We start from the raw sequence: 26,746 nt of genomic DNA, 5'->3' as shown, positions 1-26,746 counted from the left end.
AAGTACCGGGAGTAGCATCCCTGACCCCTCTCCTGCTCCGGAACCACCTCTATCGCACCTTTTCGAAACAAAGCCAGGACTTCTTCCTTCAGAAGAAGTAGATGGTCCTCCGAACACAAACCTTGGCAAGGAGGGTAATTGGGAGGGAACTCCTGGAAAGGAAGTGCATACCCATTCTCCACAAGATTGAGAACCCAAAGATCCGATGTAATCAATTCCCAATCTTGTAGAAAATGGGTAAGCCGGCCCCCCACTGGGCCCACATGATCCAGAATGGTGGATCTAGGGCTGCTTTGCTGCTGTGGCTGGGGGCTGGGATGGAGAAGAGGAGGAAGAGGAGGAAACATTACGGCCCGAGCTCGGGCTCTTTGTTTGCCTCTATAAGCTCTGTATAAAGTGTTCTGCTGCTGCTGTGGCTGCTGTTGGGTAGATCTATAGTTTCGAAAAGAAGATCTGCCAAATCCTCTTGAGCGTCTTGCAAAAGTGCCCCTGGTCTGAAGGCCCAAAGACTTAGCTGTTGCTCTGCTATCTGTAAAGCGTTCCAACGCAGTGTCTGCCTTCTTCCCAAACAATCCAGATCCGTCAAAAGGAAGATCCATCAGTGCAGCTTGGACATCAGTGGAAAACTCACTAGATTTAAGCCATGCAGCTCTCCTTGTCGCAACAGAAGAACCCATGATCCTTGCCACAGAATCAGTTGTGTCCAATCCACTTTGGATAACCTGTCTTGCTGCAGCTTGAGTATCAGAAATAACTTCTTGAAAGTCTTTCCTATTCTCTTCAGGCATCTTGGGCACCAATTGCTTCACAGTGTCCATAAGAGCATGGATATAACGTCCCATTAAGCAGGTTGCATTTGTGGATTTTAAAGCCATACTGGCAGATGAAAAGACCTTCTTAGCAGCCTGATCCTGCTTTCTAGACTCCTTTTCCGCTGGAACCTGCGGAAATGCACCAGTAGACCTCTTGGAACAGGCAGCCTGCACTACCAAACTCTCCGGTAGAGGATGAGATGTTAAAAACTCTGGGTCCTCAGGAGCTGCTCTATACCTTCTAGCCACAGCTCTAGATACAGCAGGAGCAGATACAGGATTTTTCCAAATTTCTAAAATTGGCTCCTTTAAGGCATCATTAAAAGGTAGTAAAGGTTCAATCACTGAAGAAGGAGAGTGAAGGACCTCTGTAAGCAGATTAGATTTAAACTCTGCAGATGGTAGAGAAATGTTCAATAAACTTGCAGCTTTCTTTATCACCACATGATAAGGTGCCACATCTTTTGAGGGTTCCTTAGAAACCGAAACAAGGTCCCATTCAGGTGACAGTTCAAGGCCACTAGCTACAGATAGGTCCTCAAAAAGGTCCTCAGAATCATGAAGCTCGCCTTCCTCAAGATTTTCTTTTCTATATCTCTCCTCATCCATCCATCTTTGGGCTTCACGCCTAGATCTCATCTTCACATTCGAAGCCGTCGGATCTGCAATCGATTCCGACGGAGCCGGAGCCGGCGTCGAACCCGACGTCGGACGAGGAAGAGATTCACGACATCGCTCAGGGTTCGGCATCATAGTTGATGGAACTGGAGTCGAAGGAATCGGAGTCATCGTTCTCGGCGTCGATGGCTTCGGTGTCGAAGGCCTCGCCGGAGTCGGATAATGCCAATGCGGCGCCGGAGCCGGCATAAAAGGTATAAAGGGCGCAGGTGCATAGGAATGAGGAACACCCAAACCATATGCCATAGGACCCATAGGACCAGTAGGAGCCCCAGAGGGATACATAGCCCTTGAATAAATTCCGAACATCGCATTCAGGAATTGCGAAGGGTCTTGACCTGGAGCCGGGAAGGCTGGGTATGAATCCCCAGGTTGCTCTTGAGGACGTGGAGTCGAAACGACGTCGACCTCTTCTTCAGTTTGGTATACCGGAGTCGTACTACCTTCTGGCATCCGAGATCCACCCTCACCAACCTCCTCCTCCTCACCTTCATCCTCCCGACCTGAAGGATGTGATGGGTCCGGAGATGGAGCACACTTCCGCTTCGGTGAACTCGGAGAGTCCGCATGCGATGCTTCAACCTCGACATCGTGATCCTCCGAAGCCGACGAAATCACCTTCTCAATCAGTTTCACTTGTGACTTCGGCTTGGAACCCGACTCCTTCCTCGACCAATGTCGGGATTCATGGGTTCTCTTCTTATGCTTCTTTCTAGAAGACCTCGAAGCATGCGCTGATGACGAATCCGATCGCGACCTCGATCGAGATCTTGACTTCGAACGACGAGTTTGCGATCTTGATTTTTTCCTTTTTTTTTTCTCCTTTAAACTTAGCAACCAGAAGTTTCGCTTCTCTCTCTCGGAGGGCCTTCGGTGTCATCTTCTTGCAAGATTGGCAGTCCTCGACGTCGTGGTCGGAGCTCAGACACCACAAACAGCATTCATGCGGATCTGTAATGGACATTATTCTGTTACATTCTCCGCAAGCTTTAAATCCAGTCTTCTTCGAAGTCATGATGAAAACGAGAAGACAAAGACACTAGAAGTTTAGATAGTAACAAAGTTACAGTAAAAGCTACAGACGATCCCAGAAAACCGTGAGCGTCGACGACGCGGAAAAAAGGGAACTGATGTCATCACGCCGGCGTGGGCCTATTGTAGGCGTCGGTGACGTCAGACGAGTCGCGAGCGATGCCGTGCCTCTGTGACGTCCGAGTCCACGTCGGCGCGAAGCTACAAAAAGAATTTCCGAATGTTGCTGACGCAAGGGGATATTCACAAGGTGAGGAATCCACACGGCAGATGTATCTATCAGAAGAGGCCCATAATTATTCGTGCCGAAACCCGTCGACATTTGAATATCAAGACACCTTCAAAATTGAAGGATTGTCAGAAAATCTCAGATAAGGAGTCTCTAAAGAAGAGAAGTTTAAATAGAGGTATACCTCCCAAGGCTCCTATTTATTCTTTGGTTGATCTTGTTTGATAGGAATGCTTTCAATATAATTTGCAAAGCATCCTTTGTTAAAAAATAAGGGCTACTATATATTTAAGTGTGGAGTTTGTCAATGTATATATTGTGTATAGATAATTTTTGTATTTGGTATTTGTATTGAATTTACATGTGGTTTGTGTATATATGTGAAGGTAATGTATATATGTATATGTTGTGGTCAATTTTGAGATAAGAAGAGAAATACCTTCTGAAAGAAGAAAGAATAAAACAAATAAATAGAAAATAAACTTGGTATTTTGTGATACGTTTGGTCACAGAGAAATTTCAAAGAATACAGATTCATTCTCTTTTTCATTAATTTGAGATAGTAAGAGATAATTTATTGATCTCTTGACCTTAATTTAGATCCATTTATCCTTTCCTAGGCATCATTTTTTCCGTGATATTCGTATATTTTTCCCAGATGCCATAGGGTTACTTGGGTTGCCCCTTGGTTTAACATGGTTCAGAAACACACATAGTCCTTTTGAAAGCTACACTCCATGCAGCAGCCAGACTACTGTCTAGGGGAGTCGCTTCAACCACATTATTCCCACTCTTGGGACACTCAAATGGCTACCCTTCGAGGCAAGATGTATATACAAAACTGCCTGTATAATCCACAAAGCTCTATACGTGAAAAAACTGTTTACCTCGCAAACTTTCAAAAGCTGGCCAAAAGTGACCTCTTCGAAGCTCCAACAGTCTACTACTGCTATCGCCCAAATTCAAGAAGGAAAAATTCCGCCCTGCTCCTTCTCTGGGTATGCCACCAGATTCTGGAACTCGTCGTCCCAGGAATTATATGAAAATCACTCATTTCCTCACTTCAAGAGGAAATGTAAACTTCTTCTCAATAGCTACATAACCTCCACCCCAAGCAATCTAAGAGGCCTAATTGCACCTACCCTTCACTCTCCACCACAATTTGCATACCACTACCTTGCAAAAGAACTCTGTTTCTACTCTCCCCACCTTAGGAGCCACTTACCTTAAAGTACATCAGAACTATAGCGTTTGCATACTCTACTGATCATTGTGTACTTCTTTTCGTACGCTAGTATGGATTTTTACTTACTCTTTTATGTACCTTGTGTAATTCTCATGTAATTGATGCTATATTGCTCACATATCCTTCAGTTAATTCTGAGTTCCACTACCCTGGGGAAGGACTGTGACTCCACTCTCCCCACTTTCGCAACTCCCCACCACAATCTATCTCAGAGCTATATCATTTGCAAACCCTATATAAATAGTATATTTATCTTTATACGACTACTACATATTTCCACTCACTTTTTTTGGTAACTCTAACAATTGCTTCTGTATCGCTCACATATCCGATTGTCTATCATACACTTCCTTTTATACTGTTACCATGTACTGTTAAATGTTTTCTATGCAGCTCGTGCAAGTGCTGCTGTCGGTCGTGTACCACTTTTTATATTTTTACTATGCATTGTTATTTACTTTTAATGTAACTCGTTTAATTGCTGCTGTACTAACCCTGTAACATTCTCCAATGCCTCCGAGTCAAGGTTTTGCTATACAAAACTCGATAAATAAAATAAAATAAATAAATTATGAGGATATTATAAGTCTCCAGGACCTCATAAAGTGACTTTTTCTTTGCCCTTGTTCCTTCCTAATGTATGGAAATTGTCGGAGATTTGAAATACCCTTATAATATATGTCAAAAGTAGTTTATCCCAAATATTATTTTGGTGCCAATCAGACATGATGCTTTCCCCCAATCCATCGGAGGAAAGGGCTAGTCTAATGGCAAGAAAGAGGAGAGGACTTATCACCAAGGAATGGATTTATGCTATGCACAGTGGTTTCTCCAGAGGAACACCAAAGCATCTTAAAGCCAGGCATTTTGTAAACTGATGTTCACTTATAGATTAAAATTCTTGTCAACACTGAATACTAGCAATAGTTTGAAAATTAACCCACTTACCCAGTGGGGCTGTTCACCGCGAATGGCTTGCAAATCTTTCCGCAGATCATAGATTTGTCTAAAAAAAGACAAAAAGTATTTTACTCATGTGAACTAAAAAGGGTGTCAGCAGAATCACACAATAACAGTTGCTTTGTGTATTATGCAAATACAGTCCCTTCATATTGTTTCATTTCATAGGATTTCATAGGATCAAAACAGCTTTCATAAATGTAAAGATTGTTATTGCATTTATATAGTGTTTACTACCCTGGACGAGGCATAATAGCGCTTTATCATTAGTGGCATTCTACTCCAGGACCCAAGGTTAGTGGTTGAATAAGTTGTTATTGTTGGTTATTGTGATTAGTCTTGTGCTCTTAAGACAAAATGCATGCAACAGTTAGCCACTCCAAGGGTCCTGGGGGGGAGAGGGGGCGTTCAATTCAAGAGTGAGCGAGAGAGAAGGGGGGAAATGAAGGAAAGGGAACTGGGGGAGGAGGGGACAAATTAAAGAGACAAGCATTGGCACTACGGTGCCTCTGGGTCCTCACTCTGGGGCTTCTCTGATAACTTGCCCCCTGATAGAGCCACGCACAGGATCTAGGAGTAACCAAATGTGCCCCGTATTGCAGCGGCCCGCAACTGCGGCGCCGCTGTGAGCTTCCAGTCAAAAACAAATGGCACAGGTAGGCAGGGGCCCCACTCAGGGGATCGTGAGACCCGAGTGCGTGCCCTCACGGTAGAGCGGCTCGCCCTCTGGCGAGACCGCTCAGCAGAGGTGCCCCCAAAGCAGGCGGTATGGGCAGGAGGGGGGTGGGCACCGGCAATGTGCCCCTTCAAGCTCCCCTCCCCTTTGCCCCCGAGCCCTACTCACTGGGCTCTCCTGTGCTTCCTCTGTTTGGTAGCCTCTCTTCCTTTTTCGGGCACCACTGCGGGGGAAATGGACACGGTTTCCCGGGGTCCGACACGGCTTCCCTTGCTACCAGAAGGCCAACATCCTGCTGGGCGGCTCTCACCACAACAGCCGTACGTCCCGGGCTGATCCTGGTGCCCGGGCAATGCCGGATCTCCTCCCTGCGTCCTGGCCAACACCTTACTTCACCCGGCTGCCTCCTTCACATCGCTGGGACTGTACCAGCTGCACGCGGGGCTTTCTCCTCCACACGGGAGCCCTGCCAGCCACCGCAGTACTGCTCCGTGGCTCCCTCGGCACCAACGGGCTCTCCCTCGCTGCACGGGAGCCCCAGGTGCAAACGCCGCTCTACTTCACGTTTCAGGAGCGTGAGGTGGGCTCCCGTCCGCTTCCTGCTTCCTCCTGTCTCGTGGCCCCGCCCACGTCAGCAAGAGGCTGAGCCAGGGCTGCGGCGGCAATTTTCATGGTGCAAAAATGAGGGGTAGGCTCCCTCGAGAGCAAAATTAAAGTTAGTATGCGGGATGGGCACCCGCTAGGGCGCTAATAAGCGGGGTGGGCAGCCACAGTTATTATACTTAACAAGCGTAAACACGAAGGAACTAAGCCCCGTCCTTTTCAGATTGGGGGGGGGTTTTAGACTGAGGACGCCACAGAGAGAAAGAACCGAAAAAACACACCCCTCAATCTGAAAAAGACGGGGCTTAAATGGAAAGACAAACCTATTCTCCAATGGGTGGCCGCCGTTTAAGAAGCCAGCCAATGGAGAAGAGGGGAGGGTTCAAGCCTCACTACTAGAAAACATAAAATCTCGCCAGCGAGACTGCTCAAGCACAGCCTACGCTAGCCGAGACCTAAAAACTAGCCCTTACGGGTCCAAAACTGGCCCCCACCCTTCCGTCCCCCCCCCGGGAAAATGCGCTGTGCCCACTACGGCCAGTCCGGCCCTGGAGGTAGCCCACACTGGCAAAAAACACAATTGTGGCCGCACTGAAAATGGGGGAATGAAAGAAGCTGAAGCAGGGGAATGGAAAAGCTGCAAATACAGAGGAAAGGAAGCACAGCTCCAGAGAGAAAGAGGAAACATAACATAGAATTGAAATTGCGACTAGAAGAAAGAGGGAGGGATAGAAGTGAAAATGAACGGAAAGCAGTGGGAGGAGAAGGGATCGGGAGCAACAGGAGACACAAGCGAAAAGAAGGAGAAGAGTAAACATCAAGATGAAGCCAGAAGGAGATGGAGTGAGTGGAAACATCATGGTGCTGGGGGAAAGAGGAGGTGGCAGGAGTTGCACTGGGCATTGAAATGCTGTAACTACTGCAATCCCAATAAGGAATTACTTAGGCAATGACATACAAAAGCTGGTCAATCACATTTTATTCTACCATGTTGAAGTAAAATGGTGTTAGTCAACTTAACTTCTTCCTACACTTAGTCCCAGATTTACTAACACTTTGCATCAGGTTTTCATTACGTTTGTAACACAAACTTGATGCAAAGTTTTGCGGTGGGATTTAAAATCCATTGCAAATATGGATAGTATCAGAAAGTAACGCAAAGATCTGCAACGTGCTGCCTTGCATAACTTTATGTGAAGGGGCATTCCCTGTATGATGCATGGGGATTCCCATGCAACCCTTATGGGTTTTGATGCAAATCCCTTTCTGAAAACAATCTGAGACAGGGATTTGCACCAAAATCCTACACCTCTTCATGGTAGGGACACTGAGGAGAAATGTTTTAATTTCTTTGTTTTTCCTATTTTGAAAGTATGCTGCATTGTGCAGCCCACATACTGTGAAAATACTTAAAGCATAGTTTTTGTACTGGAAGGAACTCCTTCTGTACAGATCACATGCTTAAGAGAGCTCTGACACCCTTACACCATGGTGCAGTGGCGTCTGCATTGGTGCATGGCTGCCAAAAGTGTGGCAGCACAGGAGAAGAGGAGAACAGTGCCACATTGTAGAGATATGGGACGGAGCTGCTCTCTTTTTTATACAACACAGCTAAAGTTGCTGTGCTGCATTGCATGACTTCTTAGTAAATCTGACTCTACAAGTAGTGAGTTCAGTAGGCTGATTTTACTTTTGCCTGAAACATATTTTTCCCAATATCAAATGAAGAATGACCTAAAGTCCAAGTATAATCATAAATTATATATTTTTTAAAACACGTAACGCCACACTGAAAATTAACAATAGTAAAGCTTTTTTTTAAACTTTAGAAGTTTTCCAAAACAAGGACACAAAACAAAAGGCCCATAGGCATGGGCAGACATTACTACATTCCAATAGCAGAGATCTGGAGGGGCCAGCAGTAAGACAATACCAGCAGGTATAACAAAGCGAGCATGATACTTGAGGGCGGGGCAAACATGTACAATAATGCAAGGGTACCAGTTGGAACACACAAGATTACAAAGCATAGTGGTGAGAGATTTACAATCGTACATATTGGTGATTAAGAAGGGGCGCCCAGGTCAATTGTTAAAAGGTAATCCCTAAGAGGCTGCCAGATATCTTTCGGCCTAGAGGTAGGTGTTTGTAACATAGCATACACCTCACTGGTGGAGTCATAATAAATCATACTGGTCAGCCAAGCCTTGCCAGTTGGGCGAACACTGATGCCCCAGCTCAACGCTATTTACCTTTAAGCCAACAATAATGTCATGGCAGTATAGCTGCAAATTCATTTAGGGGCATCTGCCACATAACCCAAAAGCACAGTAAGAGGGTCAGGATGGAACTAAATGTCTATCATTAAGGAGAGATGCTCTAATGTTTCACCCCAGTATGCACCAATATGCGGATACATTCAAGTCAGGCGTGTAAAGTCTGCTTCGGCCACGTTGCACTTCAGGCAATTGGGGGACCTGGTAGGGTGTATTCTCGTAAGGGAGCTAGGGGTGACATATACCCCGTGCAGGAATTTAAAGTGTTTAGGAAAAGATAAAGGCGGGTGGAGAACCGTAGCCTTAAGGCCTGGTGGCGCAGGGTACGCCTGAAATCCCCGGGATTCACCTGCCATGTCAAATACAGAGACACGGACTCTGGCGTAGAAGATGGTATTTATTAGCTGCAGCTAGTACAGTGGTCTTAGAGGTCGTCAGTATAACGAGGTTCAAAAGAGACTGCCACTTAACTCCGTGGCGCACAGGTTTATATACGGTACAATACAGTGCAAAATACAATTACACAAGAGCATGCGACATAAGCAAACGTTTATAGACAATACTTTAAGTCTAAAAGCAACTCAAGTTTCCCGGTATGTTTGTTATTCGACCCCTTGAGTAAATTACGAGTGAATCCACACAATTCGATTTACAAGTAGAGAAAACACAGCTGCATGTTGTAGAAGGACAATCGTGAAACAGGAGAATACTTGAGACATACAGCGAAGGACAGCAGATAAGATAACCTGGAGGAAAGAATGGTGTGAGCCAACAAATAGTCCGGACAGGGATTAATCAGCTCAGACAGGAATTAGTGTACTCGACCAGGCCCTGACACTCGTTAGTAAACATAAGCAAAGAAGCCACCTGACATGTGAATGCAGAAACGACAAAAACATCGCGCTCGCCACGCTGCCTGAGTGAGGGCAACACAAAATGGCGGCGACGTACAAAATGGAGGCTGAGCACGAACGAATTCGTAATTTACAGAACCACAGATCCTCCTTTTGCCATTACTCAGGCAAAGACAAACCAACTCATGCTAATCTGAGTCGGACTCAGCATCGATGTTCATAAAGTCCTCGGGCTGCTGTTGCACCATCATCCTAATATTCTCTGTCCTCGGATTTTCAGAACGTGGAACGCATAAAGTAGCCAACAGGCCACATACTGCGGGACCACATTGAACGCACAAACAACAAGAGAATATGATGGCCAAAATTGCTCCTAGGAACGTTAGGATCTGCCATCCCCAGGTTGACAATATTCTCTAAAACCATCCCATAAAAGACCAATCCCCTTCGTCCTGATGGATCGACTCGGAGATGGTATGCAACTTGGAAATGGCTTGATATACTGCCGGAGCATCGTCTGGAAAATAAATGCAACAGCTAGATCCGATCAATCTACAGACACCTCCTCGGTCTGCTAGGATCACATCTAACGCAATTCGATTTTGCAACGTCATAAGACGATCAGCCTGTAGCTCGGCTGTAATGTTACCTATCACACCTGCAGTAACATTAATAGTGGTCTCAACCACACGAACCAATTGTCTGATATTTCTGCTGTTGGCCATCGGGCCCCAAAAGGGAAGGAATCCTTTAAGGAAATCTCCTCCCTCTTGTTCTGCCGTGTCCTTGGCATCGAATATACCTCGGCTATATCTAGTTCTGTCGTGGTCTGACGGAGCCGAATATGTAGGGGGAAGAAGGAAAGCTATATAACAGGTTCCAGAAAAGTTGGAAGGGAGCCAGGTGTAAGCTCTATCTTTACAAACAAAATAAGTTCCCTGTGACGGAACCAATGGGGGGAAATCAGGGGATGAGAAAATATAGATGTGTAAACAACTCTGTTTATTGTCAGTTCTCTTACTGTTGACTTAGAGACAAAAATTACCTTGATGGGGTACAGTCCATACTGGAGAAGACTCACCCCTTTTATTTTTGTCACCAAGACTAGAAACATAGTGGGTAACATTCCATCCTTCATAAGCTTTCTTCTCTTCTAATGGAATTTTTCCCCTTTCTACAATCTTAGCCTGTAGTGTGTTTATCTAGAGACCTGTATCGATACTCCAATTTCTGACCCTTGTCCGGTTATAAATCACTAATATCCTTACAACGGCACAGAAACCAGTTTCATAAATTAATCATAGCGCATGCTGTCACATTAAGCAAGCACTATTCCTCCAGCCCCCTAGAAAGCACATCGAATTGTCTAAACAAACCAAGCCTCCAGCAAACCTGGGAAATCCCCGCTGCTATTGTTTTGATTTAGTTCGAGAACTCCTGTAAAGAATGTAAGAACGACCAGTTCTTAATTGACGTCTTATGTCCATCCTTACGTCAAACCCGGCACCTCTCAGGTATAAATATACCGACACTGCCCTAATTAAAGACACGGTGGTGGTGAGCTTGGAGCAGCGACTACTTGCCGGAGAGCCCAGCTGATGCGAGAGGCCACGGACGCTGCCCCTCCCCTTTTGACGCGCTGAGGAAGATGCTGTCTTTCCTCTTGCCGAGGAATCCAGCCTCCAGCGTTTCCAGCTTGCCCTCGCGGGTAACTGGGATACCGAGTCCTGAGAAAGAGATACCAGCCCTCCTGCCTTCTAAATCCCAGGTACTGAACTGACTAACCCCTTACAGAGAATTCTTGAGTCAGACTCTTGGCAAAACAAACTTAACTTAAACTGCTACTTACTTACTCCCTCCCATGTATTAGGCTTAGGTCAGGTACACCGGGGTAGGCGTAGTTAGAAGCACCAGTTGAGTACGATTAGTCAATGTATATATGTATGTATATCTTTTATCCATTTTAAAGTAACATATGGCTAAGAAACCATATCAATGCTTTTACAGTATTATTTTATAATCCTGCTTTTACTGTATGCACTTTACTTAACTATAAGTATTACAATTGTAGCGATTCATTTCTCTTGTATGAGAAAAGAGACTGATCAATAAATAACACCTTTTATTGAAAACGCCCGTCTCTTCTTTTCTCTACAATCTGGTGAAACTAAGTATGCACGTATTGACTGAGTAAAATAGCTGTTTTTTGTTTTCACACGACTCTAGAGATATACTCTTGATCAGGGAGAGCAAAGTTGTCATGTTCTATGGTTGTCAGAAACTAAATCCCTTCTTGTCTATCCAGGGAGGTTAAACTCCTCCTCGCCTATTCGAGAAAGTTTCTAGTGAACTCTGAGCTAGCTGGCACACAAAACTTAAGTCTAATATCGTCAGTAGAAGACCTAGTTAACCTCTGTCCTACGTCTATACTATTGAAGATAATATTCCAATGCGCAGAGCCTATTGGGAATATAGGAACTACACTACATGGCGCCCAACGTTTGGTAAGGCGATAAATCTAACGCAAGGCATTAGAGTAACTCAGTCGTGCTTTTTCACACAGACCCTTTCTCCCATAAATACTCCAAAGACGTCTAGAGTGGGTCAAAGGTTAAAAATCCGCCAAACTTAGTAGGAGGAGACTCCTATGTATGGTCTTTTGGTTTATTCAACGTTGAAGGATACAGTGTTCCAAAATATTGTGCACCTAATCTTTGTTACCTTGGAAACCTGATCTGCAACAAAAACCTTCCTGTCAGTAAAATGTCAGACGGTGAAGGAGAGAGGGAGACAGCTAGATTAGCAGCTCAACTACTACTGGAAGACACAAGTCTCCTACAGCAGGACCCGGATGCAATAATCATCCCGGTCAGCATAAGAAAAACTATAACACTTAAACTTATAGAAAATGGACTAACACCAAGAGGTGGTACAGTCATATTCGTAATTGAGGCACACGAATATCGGCAGACAGAGGTATTCTATTCATGGATAAACTTTCCAGCGGCAAACGCTGTCACAAAAGAGTTCCACTATTATAAAATAGAGGAACCTCCGGATGACTACACTCCTTTCGAGGAGGTGGAAATACCACTAAAATACCAAGAGCACCTGCTCTGGTTTAAAGGCGCCCTAAAACATAATAATCACATCACCAGGCTCGGTCCACTAGGTAGACCAGGAGCAACGTGGCCGGTTCGAGCCAGCTACACACCACATCGCGACATCGAAAACATTTCAGTATCAGAACTTCTAGCACAGCTAAAACAACTGATTAAAATACACAGACAATTAGTCCAATATGTAATGCGGACTTCAACAGTTCAACCAGCTATTAAAATTCCACAGCTGACCCCTCATCAGGAGAACACAAATAAAATCACACCACAGAACATACAATCATGTCTGGGTAAAGTACCCATAAAACGGGAACAAATTCCATTCTGGTTAGCACAGAAAATCACTCAAATAGAGGCAGTATTCCCGGATACTACCCCTACTGAGAAACACAGAATTCTGACTATCTGCCTTCCAATGGGGATCGCACCACATGTGGAGGACTGTGACACTTGGGGCACAGTCTTTGCTTGAATTTAAACAAAAACACATGGTGTTCCGTCCATGGCGGTAATACCAGATGTGCTAAAACAGATTCAAAATGAATACGGTCCAGAACCTGCTTTAACTCTGGGTATGAAATTACTGAAAGACTTCAAGCAGGTCTCAGCTTTATTGTTATCCAACATAAAAGGAGAAGCAGCATCTGTGGCGATCCGCCAGAAGTTGAAAGAAACAGATATAGCAGAACAACCATTTGAACTTGCCAGAATCATAGAAAAATCCTATGAAGAACTAGGAAGAGATAGTTTGGGTGGGAAACCAGTGAAACCCCAACTAACTGAAAATCCTGAAAAGGTATTTATTAAGAATAATCTAACAGCTCCAAAAAAGAACTGGGATGGAAATAAACAGTCCACTCCCAAAGAAAAAAGATTCCAGTCCAGAGGAAGGTCTCCTCGGCGGAGAGAGAGATCTCCGGATCAAGGACACAAGTCTCCCCAGAGGGAGCCCTCTGAGAAAAAATACAACCTTAGAAATAGGGATAATTTGAAGAAACCTGATAGATATCAAGATATTGATACACGTCCCTCTCGATCTTTTCAGACTTCCTCGCAGAAATCGGAAAGAAGAGGACGGTCAGAACAAAGGGAAGAGCACTTCAAGTCCAAAGACAAGGAGCCTGCTCATCAAAGTAAAAAGTTACAATTTCCAAAGAAGAAGGTAGCCAGTATTAAAGTGATCAAACATGCCGAGGATCCTGAGGACACAACTGAAAAATGGAGAGTGGGCTCAGACAATGCTAGACAGCGCAGCAGAAGTGAGCATAGCTCGCAAGATCCTGATGAATCATCTGGAGACAGTGGACACGAATGAATACATTCAGGTGGAAACTGCAGACACCAGAGTTAGCAAACCTCATAAAATATACGAAATAACATTACGTATAGAGGGAGATAAGACTAGGAAAATAAGGGGTCTATTTTGGGATAATCTCTCCAAAGGCTATGACATCCTTTTAGCTGAAAAAGACTGGCCACCGGAGTTTGTCAGGGAGTGCCCTCATGGCGAAGAAATGATTATGCCTGCCTTCTCAAATCACATTCCAATTCATAAAAAATATACACTTGCAAGAAAGTGGGCATTAGCCCAAGCTCCTGCATTATATAAAAACCATGTAGGATGGGTGTTTTGCCATGGCGTTTCGCTCAAGATGTGATTAAACAATAAATATATAAAACCCAGTATGATTAATGCGTCAAATTAACATATAGAGACTATCATCACCTAAAATGTAGACCCCAGCTCTCGGCTGACGTCTGAACTGTTATAAAAAGATTTGCGATTTTATAATGGCATATACGCATGGGGCTTGCTACATTCTGACCATTGCCCAGCTTTTAGCTCTCGAGCTTATGGGGGGGGCATGGCCAGCATGGGCATTGCATTGCGGGACTCTTATCACTTCCTTCCTGAGGGAAACGGGATGGTGTAAAGAAAAAACCAAGGCATAAAGCAATCTATAACGGCAAAGGTATTAGGTTCGGGAGCTGGGTGGGTCAAACATTTAATAAGTGTCCAACGTAGTCTTAATAATCTGCCAAGAAATTCTCTGAGAGGTCTCAGTCCGTACGAACTATTGTTTGGGACTAGAATGTTAATCCAGGACCTCGATAGTCAAACTTCAGTGGTTAAAGAAAAATGCTTTGATATCAAAGATCGTTTGGCTATTTTACAGGACTTAAATGAAACAAGAAAAGACCTGAGCAACATAAAGTTTAAACAACAAACAACAACCACTGAAGAGAAACCACCTGTCCCAGCAAGGCCTGTCTGGATTCCAAAAATCGGGGATCTGGTCAGAGAGAAAATACCGGTGAAGAAGGAATTTGGGCCTTCTTACAGAAAGGCAGTACCTGTCTTAGCTATCAACGGAACAAGATCAGTTGTACTACCGCCCCTTGCTGGTAAGAAGGAGAACCGAGTTGTATCCATCGACCTGGTTAAACCACAATCATGTGGCCGATAATAAGTAGTAGGCCAAGTGGACTCCCAAGAAATAGCAGAACACCAAAGTTTTCTACGAACATAGAGGTTCAAACCGAGAGACTAATCACATTTGATAAACCTACAGTGAATCAACAAGGATTATGCAACAAAGCCATGGAACTTAAACCTCTTGAAACCCAAATCCAAATCTTACATCAAGAAACACCAGTCTACAATGATGTAACCACAGACTATGCTAATGAAACAAAGAGAATTCCAAAAACGAAAAGGAATCCAGAAGCAATTGAAACAATTCACAGAACAGCATCAGGCTACTTCATCAACTTCGATGATTTTTCTGAGGATCCGAGTGAACCTGAGGAACAGCCAACATCAACAACAACTTTTAAAGACAAAGCAAAAGAACTGTTTCATCAACTACAAGAAACCTATCTGATTTCTCCATGGATTGAATTTTGGGTGGCACAAGGTGTATTTGTCCTCATACTTTGGCTCATCCTGGTACTATACTTGGGTCATTTCATTGAGGGAAAATATGTTACAATGGACACAGCAAGTCAGAATATCAACTTGGTCCTAAAACCACACAAGTCTTCACACATCGAGAAAAGAGAACTTTCTTCAGTAAACTTCACAGCCAATCCTATACCCGGTGGGGTAGCATGGGACAAAACTGATTACGAAATCTATGGCCCTGTCGAGCTCCTGAAGTATCCTCACCAATTCAAGATTTCATTAAGTGACTTTGTAAAATCAAGCACATTCGCTGATGATTGGGACTTTGAAAGTATTAATGATATGATTTCAGATCTAGTGATGTCAGCTAAATTTACAGAACATGATAATTTACAGGGTTCATCTAATTATGACCAGATGTACTGTTACAAACACTATGGTAACCATTATCTGCATAAATCTGCTCAACCTAGAAATGTTTTTAATTATAACCAATGGGAACATTGTGCAACTCCACCAATAGGCAGTTCGAAAACATTTTATGAAAAATTTCCATATTTCTCAGGGTTTAACACAAGTAATGCAGAAACGTTTTATTTCAAACTGTTAAATAAGACAGTAATGAAAACCATGCTTACAAATACAAAATTAATCTATTCAGAGACATTTTTTGACAAAATGAATATATTCGGTTTTGATTTCTGGAACAATAACATTGAAACGAAAACAATCTGGGGTACAAGAAATTGGCACGTCAAAGGTATAGAATCATTGTTTAGAGCCTGCATGATCCCAGAACAAATTATATTCTTGAATGACACAATTCATCAAACAACCTGTTTTGGCCTAGCCAAAATTAAAGACTTGAACAAACCGTCTATTCCAAAGCCAACACCTGGCAGTAATAGCACTACAGATGTTGAGATAGACGTATCCCATATTTTAAACCAAAACAGAACACATCCTGATTGGAAAAAATGGTTGATCTGGCCCACAGACACAAATAACTGTCAAGATAGATTCCTGAACAACAAACAGGGGTTCACAATAACCAGGCCAGACCCTAGATACTCCCAGCGACAACATCCAGGGATTGTAACTACATACAGTGTAGGAAAATTCTGCCTCGAATGGCTACGAACATCCACACTGGCAGAAATTAAGCAACACTTGACTTTACTTAAAGAAGGTGCTGACTTGCGTGATTTCATTATGGGACCGCGCAAACAGCGTCAAAAACGTTTCATAGCGGCCTCTATATATGCAGCTTACAACGAAGTTTGGAAAGTAACTCAAATTGAAACAGCAGAGAAAATACGGGAAATTGACCGTGTTAATTTGGAAAAATCACTTTCTGTTGTGGACAATGGGTTAATGACTCTGTCTTCCAGAATATATTCACTGGACAGTATTGTATCATCTGCAATCGATATAATAGAGCAAGACTTACTGATGTTACAACACGGTCCGTCCCAATTGCGTTCTATTGTACAGCTTGGCTGGACGTTACAAAATCTGCGTTCAGGCTACGTGCCTTGGCGTTTAATCAACACAACGTCATTATTCGGTATCTTTAACCTTACTGATACACAAATCAGCTTGGCACAAAAGGGTGCAGAGTATACAATTCTGAGCATTGAAAAACTTGAGAGATTACCATTGACAATGTCAGAACGACCTGTCATTGAATGGATAATACATGGAATCATAACTATTCCGATAACGACTTTCCAATTTTGATACTGCCAGAAATATATACAGGCAGGCCAGTATGAAAGGTTGGGTAAAGGATACATTAAGTCAACATGGAACTTACCTTATACACACACATGTTATAGTAATACAGGACAGAGTGTATTTCCTAGTGGTAATAATTGTGAAAAATCACTAAGTGGTATACTTCTGTGTCAGGGTATAAGTTTACATGGGGCCTGTGAGGGGACTTCAAATAACCTTTCATGTCACCAGCTCGGCACACCTGCAACAAAAATAGAACCATTCTTTAGAAGACTTTCTAACGGGAGTTACATTCTAATTGTAGGTCACAGATGTTGTGGCTTACTGCCAGGAAAACCTTAACTAGTAAGCGTGAGCTCCATGGTCACTTGCTGTGAGTGAGTATTGTTTCCGAGTGACACTCCAGACAGGGAGGGAAAAATTTGGCCCAGTTTGAATATCTCTTCTATTCGAATTGATACTTTAAGCAGAATGAAGACTGTGCTCCTACAGACGCCAGTTCACTTGACGTCATCAAAAGAAACGTATGATCTCCAAGTTGCAAGGACAACGGGAGAGATACATGCATTGTTATCAACAAATTGCCCCCTACACTTCGCAGAAATACTAAGCGAAATCTTAAATATTTCTGATACAAATGGTATCGCGAGTGTATTTAAGTCCGTTTTTTCGGGACTATTGACTCCATTCAAAGCAGTCCTGGGAATATTTCCCGATTTCGTCCATTCTGTCTTTGGCGTACTTCCACTCCTGTTGGGACTCGTAGCAGGCATCTTATTTTTGCTACTCCTGATTCGTTATGGCAAGCCATGTCACAGACAAGACTCCAGCAACAATGGAAGAAACGATCCTAGCTATACGCTATCGGGACCGCATAACTAAAGTCCTTGGATTAGGCCGGCTAAGAGATCTGAATATGACCTGGTTTCTTTCGTTCAGACCCATATGGCAGAATTGTGTCTTACCTGTATTGAGATGCATGCTATGTGGTGAGGAATGCGTGTTGGACACATGTCTTACACTACAATCAGAAGTACCAATGGATGCAGATACTTTGTTGGGTCCAGTAAAGGCTCATGCATTGTGCTGTCCCCAGCGGCTACCTATCCTGATGACAGCATTCGTGGAGACTTCACCACTACGATTGAAGGGTAGTGAAGTACAGGATGAAAGCAGCATCAACCAGGTACGGCCTTCTGTAAGCAATACTGATCAAAATATCACTGAAAGCGAACATGTGCACGACTGCATGGTAGCGACATTTTCCAACTTGGTCGAACTTTCACCTGAGGCAGTAAACTGCTTTTTTGAAAATCTGTCTGAAATGATGTTTTCACCAGAACAGAGAGAACAAGACTTTAAACAAACGTGCACACAGAGTTCCCTGAACTTTGAATTTGGCCTTCAGCTTTAAAAACAAAGCTACTGACAATTTTTTCCTTCTTCCCCTGAAAACGAAAACCTTTTTCCCAAATCCAAAATATTTACCTTTTGGCACTTATCTTCTGCTTAAAGTAGAACTATTCCTAGAGAACAGAGCTTCTATTTTAGGAACTCTAGAGACAATACATTACCTCAGCCTCTAGCGTATTTACAAGTAATTATGTTTATATGTGATGGAGGTGTCTTGCACTTTTTTCTTCTGTATTAAGAGCCATTTCATGTGTTATTTTCGCAAATCATTCATGCTGAGATAAATTGTGCATCCGTTTTTTTGAATGATTACACTGCTTGAATGCATACAGTACCTATACTCATTTTCGTGTATTTCGAATATGCCTATTTTCAAATGCAAAAAATTTATTTTGGGGTGGTTCGGTATACACATGCACTATTAGTTATGTTTACTATTGATTAGGTTAAGTAAATATGGACATGAATTCGTGGAGTGGGTGTAGTGTGTTTATCTAGAGACCTGTATCGATACTCCAATTTCTGACCCTTGTCCGGTTATAAATCACTAATATCCTTACAACGGCACAGAAACCAGTTTCATAAATTAATCATAGCGCATGCTGTCACATTAAGCAAGCACTATTCCTCCAGCCCCCTAGAAAGCACACCGAGTTCTCTAAACAAACCAAGCCTCCAGCAAACCTGGGAAATCCCCGCTGCTATTGTTTTGATTTCGTTTGAGAACTCCTGTAAAGAATGTAAGAACGACCAGTTCTTAATTGACGTCTTATGTCCATCCTTACGTCAAACCCGGCACCTCTCAGGTATAAATATACCGACACTGCCCTAAGTAAAGACACGGTGGTGATGAGCTAGGAGCAGTGACTACTTGCCGGAGAGCCCAGCTGATGCGAGAGCCCATGGACGCTGCCCCTCCCCTTTTGACGCGCTGAGGAAGACGCTGTCTTTCCTCTTGCCGAGGAATCCAGCCTCCAGCGTTTCCAGCTTGCCCTCGCGGGTAACTGGGATACCGAGTCCTGAGAAAGAGATACCAGCCCTCCTGCCTTCTAAATCCCAGGTACTGAACTGACTAACCCCTTACAGAGAATTCTTGAGTCAGACTCTTGGCAAAACAAACTTAACTTAAACTGCTACTTACTTACTCCCTCCCATGTATTAGGCTTAGGTCAGGTACACTGGGGTAGGCGTAGTTAGAAGCACCAGTTGAGTACGATTAGTCAATGTATATGTGTATGTATATCTTTTATCCATTTTAAAGTAACATATGGCTAAGAAACCACATCAATGCTTTTACAGTATTATTTTATAATCCTGCTTTTACTGTATGCACTTTACTTAACTATAAGTATTACAATTGTAGCGATTCATTTCTCTTGTATGAGAAAAGAGACTGATCAATAAATAACACCTTTTATTGAAAACGCCCGTCTCTTCTTTTCTCTACAATCTGGTGAAACTAAGTATGCACGTATTGACTGAGTAAAATAGCTGTCTTTTGTTTTCACACGACTCTAGAGATATACTCTTGATCAGGGAGAGCAAAGTTGTCATGTTCTATGGTTGTCAGAAACTAAATCCCTTCTTGTCTATCCAGGGAGGTTAAACTCCTCCTCGTCTATTCGAGAAAGTTTCTAGTGAACTCTGAGCTAGCTGGCACACAAAACTTAAGTCTAATATCGTCAGTAGAAGACCTAGTTAACCTCTGTCCTACGTCTATACTATTGAAGATATTATTCCAATGCGCAGAGCCTATTGGGAATATAGGAACTACACTACAAGCCATCACTACTATACCTTTGATCAAAGAGCTGTGACTGAAATCCAATCCAGTCCCAGAAGTCTTTACAAGATTTCTAAGTCCGTTGTGGTATGCGGCCGAAAACATAGTCAAGTAGGCCCAAGCTGAACCTTCATATGAAAAAGGGAGAACCAGATACGGCATTCCTTTTTGTGTATTGTGTGGCATAAGACCGCACACCCAACAGTCAGTCATATTAATGGCCAACTGGTGTTGGTGCAATAACTGGATAAACGTATTATTCATATATTCAGCTCTCCTTATCTGTTCATGAGGGGGTAGAGTATGAATTTTATGCGAAAAGACAGAAAGACGAGAGGGCAAAGAAGTTGTGGAATTAGCAACACTTCTCGGATGTAGAACATGGACAATCCAACCAATGCAAGCTAATAAAATACACAAAAACATGAAAATACACAAAGTCACGCCAAATCGACTACGCAATAATTTACAATATTTCAATCTCATATCTTGCTTCCTAATATCCCTACCTACATTTATTGTACCATCCATCTTTATCTAAAAAAAATGTCGCTCACGGCAATCTTCTTTGATCACTCAGCTATATACTTCTGTATATCCTGAGGCGCTAGCCGCTTACTAAAAGAACAGAAAATCAGGTTACAGTCTGAGCCTCCTACCGTGACCCTGCGACGGAGACGGATGGCACTTCTAATACTAATTCCTCACAAAAACAAAAGGACAACAAAAGGACAAAGCAACCAAAAAGTGTCTTTAAATGGTATGAGAAAGAAGAAAAAAATGTGTTCAAGGTATTCAGTTCTTCTAATCAACTCTCGACCTCAAGTTATAGCGTGTTTTGCTCGGCACGGTATGGTCTTGAAATAGAGCTTTTGGATTTGTAGTGTCTATTCAAAGATGCGCAGGCACAGCGGCTTGAAGAATGTCGTCATCTGCTTTCTCAGACTGAGTTCCATAAATTTGGGCATCACTGAAGGGCACAAAACAAGGAACCGCTGCAGTATCCGATTCTTTTACACCACTGCAAATCCACTGGTCCAAGGGTAATGGCAATTGCACTTTTTTACAGTGCACCCCATGCACCCAGTTTCGTTTGCCAACCACTTTCACAGCCGTGCGGGTGACGAGCAAAACTTGCGTAGGCGTAGACCAACGAGGCTCCAGATTCTTCGTCCGTTGAACATTTTTGATGCAGACCCAGTCACCGGGCAAAATGGTGTGACCTGGGTCCGTGGAGGCCTCTGGCAAAGCACTTTGTACCTGTTGACAAATAACACTTAATTTAGTAGTCAAATCATGCAAATAGTCAATTAACAAAGGATATGGTATATGGGAATATCTCTTGGGGCGAGGGACACCCCAAACATTAGTTGGGCGTCCAAATACCACTTCATATGGGCTAAGTCCCATACGAGAGTGTACGGTAGTTCTGGTTGACAAAAGAGCTAGGGGCAAGGCATCTGGCCAGGCAAGACCTGTACTGGCTTGAATCTCAGCTAGTTTAAGTTTGAGCGTACCATTATAACACTCAACCAAACCTGCTGACTGTGGATGGTTTGCCGCATGGAATTTTTGTCTGATCCCAAGACCAGAACATACTTTCTGCATAATTTGACCCACGAATTCACTCCCATTGTCACTCCAGACAATTCGCGGCAAACCAAATCTGGGAAAGAACTCTTTAAGGAACACTTTAGCAGTTGATAAAGCAGTGTTATCTTTCAAGGGGTAGGCCTCTATCCAACGGGAAAAGTCACATACCACCACCAGAACATACTTAAGATTGTTGCATCGATCCATATGAATGTAATCGATCTGCAGCACTTCAAAAGGATATGACGGGGGAGAAAAATGACCTGCCGGAGTTGGGGTACCTTTTCCTGGGTTATGCATTAGACAAACAATACAATGCTTAACCACGTTCTCTGCACATTTCGGAATTCCTTCATTCTGCCATACAGGAGCCAAGAGCTTACAAATGCCTTTTGCACTAATGTGGGCTGGACCATGAGCCATAGTTACAACCGGCAATACATAAGCATCCGGTAATAACCATCGCTGATGTTCCGACAATTCCGTCCAACAACCCGTCGAGTCTAACATTCCCGTATTATCTTTCCACGTTCTTAATTCCTTCTCATTCGCTTCTCCCTGAATCGTTTTCACACTCTCAATCGTGTCTTCACACATTCCAATTTCCCTAACCCAATTTGCAGGACCTGCCACGTACATTCGACTAGCTGTATTTCTAGCTGTAGTTTTTGCTACTTTGTCTGAAAACGCATTTCCACGACCCACATCATCTGTGACTTTCTTATGTGCGCTGCACTTTATGATTGCTATCTGTGCAGGTAAGGTAAGTGACTCAAGAAGATCAGTCACTAACTGACCATGCTGGATCTTTGTCCCGTGAGAGGTAAAGAATCCTCTCTCCCTCCATAACCTACATAAACTATGTGCAACGCCAAAAGCATGCTGGCTGTCGGTGTACACATTCACTCTCTTTCCTTTTGACAACACGCACGCTCTAGTCAAGGCTATTAACTCAGCTGCTTGGGCTGAATTATGTCCAATACGTGCTGCCTTGACAATTGTACATAAGGTGATAACAGCATAGGCAGAAGTAGTCTCCCCATTTGGAAGCTTGAAACAGAAACCATCTACCCATAGGATCCCATCCGGGTCCTTGAGCGGAGTGTCCTTCAAATCATTTCTACCCTTCGTTTCTTCTTCCCTTCGAAGAAAACAATCATGTTTCTACTGAACATCTTTCTCATCCGGTAATGGCAACAGTGTAGCTGGATTTAACGTGTTACATCTTTTGACGTGCACATGGCTCGCTAAAAGTGTCAGCTCGTATCCAGACAAACGAGCACTCGTAAGATGTTGTGTTCTGGTTCTTTTCAACAAAGTATCCACTGTATGTGGAACCATAACAATGAGTGTGTTATCCAATACTAATCCAGCGGATTGTCTGATAGAAATCGGCGCAGCTGCTGTGGCTCTAAGACAACTGGGCAAAGCTTTAGCTACTGGGTCTAATGTAGCGGAGAAATAGGCACATGGCCTCTGCTTATCTACAAATTTCTGCGTCAAAACTGACAATGCGCAACCCTCTCTCTCGTGAACGTACAGTGTAAAAGGCTTACTGTAATCTGGGGTACCCAACACCGGAGCAGAACACAGAGCAGCACGTAGGTCAACAAAGCTTTTCTGACATTCATCCGTCCAAGGGAGCGGATGTGGCGTATCTTTCAACGTTAGGTCCAACAGTGGTCTAGCCAAAAGTGAAAAATTGGGAATCCATTGTCTACAGTAGGAAGTGATACCCAAAAAGGCACGCACTTCTCTCCGTGTGGTAGGTACAGACATCCGTGAAATAGCGTGAATACGTTCTGGGGTCAATCGTCTTCCCTCCTTCGACAAGAGATGACCTAAATAAGTAACCTCTTGGCGGGCATATTGCAACTTAGAGGGAGACACCTTATGTTGTAGTGCAGACAAATGGTGCAATACCGCAACAGTCACTTCCTTACACACATCTTCCGTATCAGCAGCCACCAACAAATCATCCACATACTGAATAAGTGTAGCGCCAGGAGGCAAAGGAAGAGCATCAAGTTGTGACTTAAGAGCCTTGCTATAGAAAGAGGGACTTTCGCAATAGCCTTGAGGAGCTCTCTTAAATCTAAAACTTCGGCCACCGAGAGAGAAACCAAAGATATCCCTACTTTCTTCAGCAATAGGAATACTAAAGAAAGCATTCTTGAGGTCTATAACTGAAAACCAAGCTGCCGAAGCAGGAATCATTGTCAACAAAGCAGTAATAACCGGAACAACAGGAAACTGCGGCACCACAATTTTATTGACCTCTCTAAGGTCAATAACAAATCTGTAAACAGGAGGTTGTGAAGGATCAGTTCTCTTAAAAATTGGAAGAACAGGACTGTTACAAACATTACCTCTCGTTTCCTCAACTACGTCTTTCTGTATAAAATCGTCGACAATAGCCAAAAGTGCCTTCTCTCCATCACTAGAGATACGATACTGGGGAATGCGTGGCATGCTCACATTCTCCTTAACTGTGACAACATATGGTGGAATTGCAAGACAACCCACGTCATTTGGGCCCTTAGCCCAAAGACTTTCAGGAAGAGAAAGCAACTCGGGTGGAAACTTGTCCCGTGACAGATACACGGAAGATGTCATTTTCTTCCCCAACGTAAGATACACACACGAAGGGGAACAATACAATGTTGCATTTAATCTTTTCAACAAATCCAGACCCAGCAAGTTCTCGCCGCAACCAGTTGTTAGAATAAGCGGAGCTTTTAGGTCATAAGGACCAATCGAAACTTGCAAGGGACAAGAAACCGGATTACGAACTGGGGCGCCAGAAAATCCTACAGAAGTATTTATTAAGCCAGACAAAGGTGCCCCAGGGAGTTTAGCATGCATAATAGAACTTCTCATCGCGCCAGTATCCAAAAAGAAACTGTTCTGAAACACCCATAGTATTGATCGTGACATATGGCCCATTTTGATCTACTGGAATCGACACAACTCCCTCACTTCGTCTATGGCTGTCCTATTCGATCTGAAAATCGTCAGCCCTTTCTTCACAATAATCATCATTATAATACTGTGTGGACTGGACTCTCTGCTGATCAAAATAGTTCGTAGTAGATAGAGGAATAGAACGCTGCTCCTGAGAGGACACACCTCGTCCTCTACCTCTAGATCCTGACTGGGAATTACCACGACCTCGTGGAGCAGACATCCCATTATTACGCTGTAATAAAACCGGACAACTATTCTTAAAATGTCACTCTTCTCTACAATACGCACATTGATTAGGACCCAACGAAATACGTGGTGCGAAATACTCAAGTTTCTGAAACACTTTCTGAAACTGTGGGGGTTGAAAAAACTGAGGCTGTGCAGATCGCAGAGGATAAGCTTGCTGCAAAAGCACCTTCGTTTTTAAATCTTTATTTTTCCTCTCTTGTTTCTCTTTCTCCTCCTTATCTCTATTCTCATAATACTGCGCAGTAGCCAGTATTTTAGCAGGGGAAGAAACAGCCCATGCACTTTCAGAACTTTTTAGTTTATTCGATAATTCAGGAAGCAAGTTGTATACAAACTTATCCACAAACAACCGTTGTCCTCCCTCTACACTCAAATCCTGACCACTGTGATCAATAAACGTCTCTTCAAAACGGGTGAAGAAATCCGAAACACTTTTGTCTTTCTTTTGCTTGCATGCGGCCAGCTTATCCCAATTAACTCGCACCGCGGGCATCATAGTTTTCATTAATTCTATTATTCTGCCTGTTAGGGCCGTAATCAGATCATCGGGTTTTGCACCACCCACTTGACCTGCATCAGCGGCTCTAATAGCAGCCCAATCACCACCTAATTCAGCATTATGATTTTCCCTACGAATTTGTGCCCACAAGGCTTGTGGAACAAAATTCCCAAACAACATATCTATATTGGCCAAATTCATAATACAAGCATCAACTGTTTGAGATAATTCCTTATAATATCCAGCCGGATTTTTACGAGGGTCCGGAAGAGTTTGCTTAAGCGCCAACACTTCAGACCTTTTCCAGGGTTCATGGACCCATATACGCTGGAAATGAGCAGGAACAGCAGGTGGACCAACTATCGCGTCCCTCCATATGGGAGCAACTTCACACATCGGATAATTCTTAATGCCTGTGTTTTTGGCAGAATCAGTCTCGGAAAGGGATAAAGACAAGAACATTGTTCGAAACGCAATAAGTTTAGTGACTGCGTCTTCAACTCGTGGTCCTACAATAAAACCTTTGTCGAAATCTGCTTGTAATTTCAACAGCTCTGAAGGAACTATATCCAACCCCATATCTTCCCAACCTTTAATGAGAGTCTGACACATGACATTAAAAACATATCTCTGTGTGGGCTCTACCCATTGGTGAAAAGAACTCATAATATCTTCTGTACTATAATCTAGTCCTCTCTCGATCCATTTACGAGCGAGGGAATCCAAAACGACCTTCTCGTCCGTAAGAGGAAGCTGACAACGGGATTGTTGTCTAGAGAAAGCTGGATACAGATTTAAGGACCCGAGAAGAGGAGAAAAGTAATTCGAGACAGCCTCAGCCAGTCTCCTGTGTGATGCAGGGGAGTCCCTCGAGAGAATGGGAGGCAATACAGATGCAGAAGGTAACGGAGACTGAAATGTAGCCGACTGAGGAACAAGAGTGGGAATTGGTAGAGGTGGGGGCTGAATTGCAGGCTGTAAAGACGGAGCAGAAATAGGCAGGGAAGCATTAATGGGCTGAGCCAGCTGCTGAATAATCGGCAATTGAGCAACCAGTGGTTGAGCGATAGGAGGAGGTAACGGAGGTGCGTTAGCATTTTGGGCATAGGGCGGAG

At 43.4% G+C, this 26,746-nt stretch overlaps 1 protein-coding gene across 1 annotated transcript in view; it reads right to left on the bottom strand.

Annotated features, from left to right (window-relative positions):
- Nucleotides 1-24,532, bottom strand: part of LOC144762669 (uncharacterized) — a 162,764-nt gene extending 138,232 nt beyond the window's left edge. Inside the window, exon 1 of the mRNA XM_078647906.1 lies at nt 24,286-24,532. Coding sequence (XP_078504032.1) covers nt 24,286-24,532 — 247 coding nt within the window. The remainder of the gene's footprint in view (nt 1-24,285) is intronic.
- Between the last annotated feature and the right edge of the window lie 2,214 nt (nt 24,533-26,746).

The sequence above is a fragment of the Lissotriton helveticus genome, chromosome 6 (assembly GCF_964261635.1).
Source record: "Lissotriton helveticus chromosome 6, aLisHel1.1, whole genome shotgun sequence".
NCBI lineage: Eukaryota > Metazoa > Chordata > Amphibia > Caudata > Salamandridae > Lissotriton > Lissotriton helveticus.
Note: the sequence above shows the minus strand (reverse complement) of the source record. Positions and strands in the feature narration are given on the sequence as shown.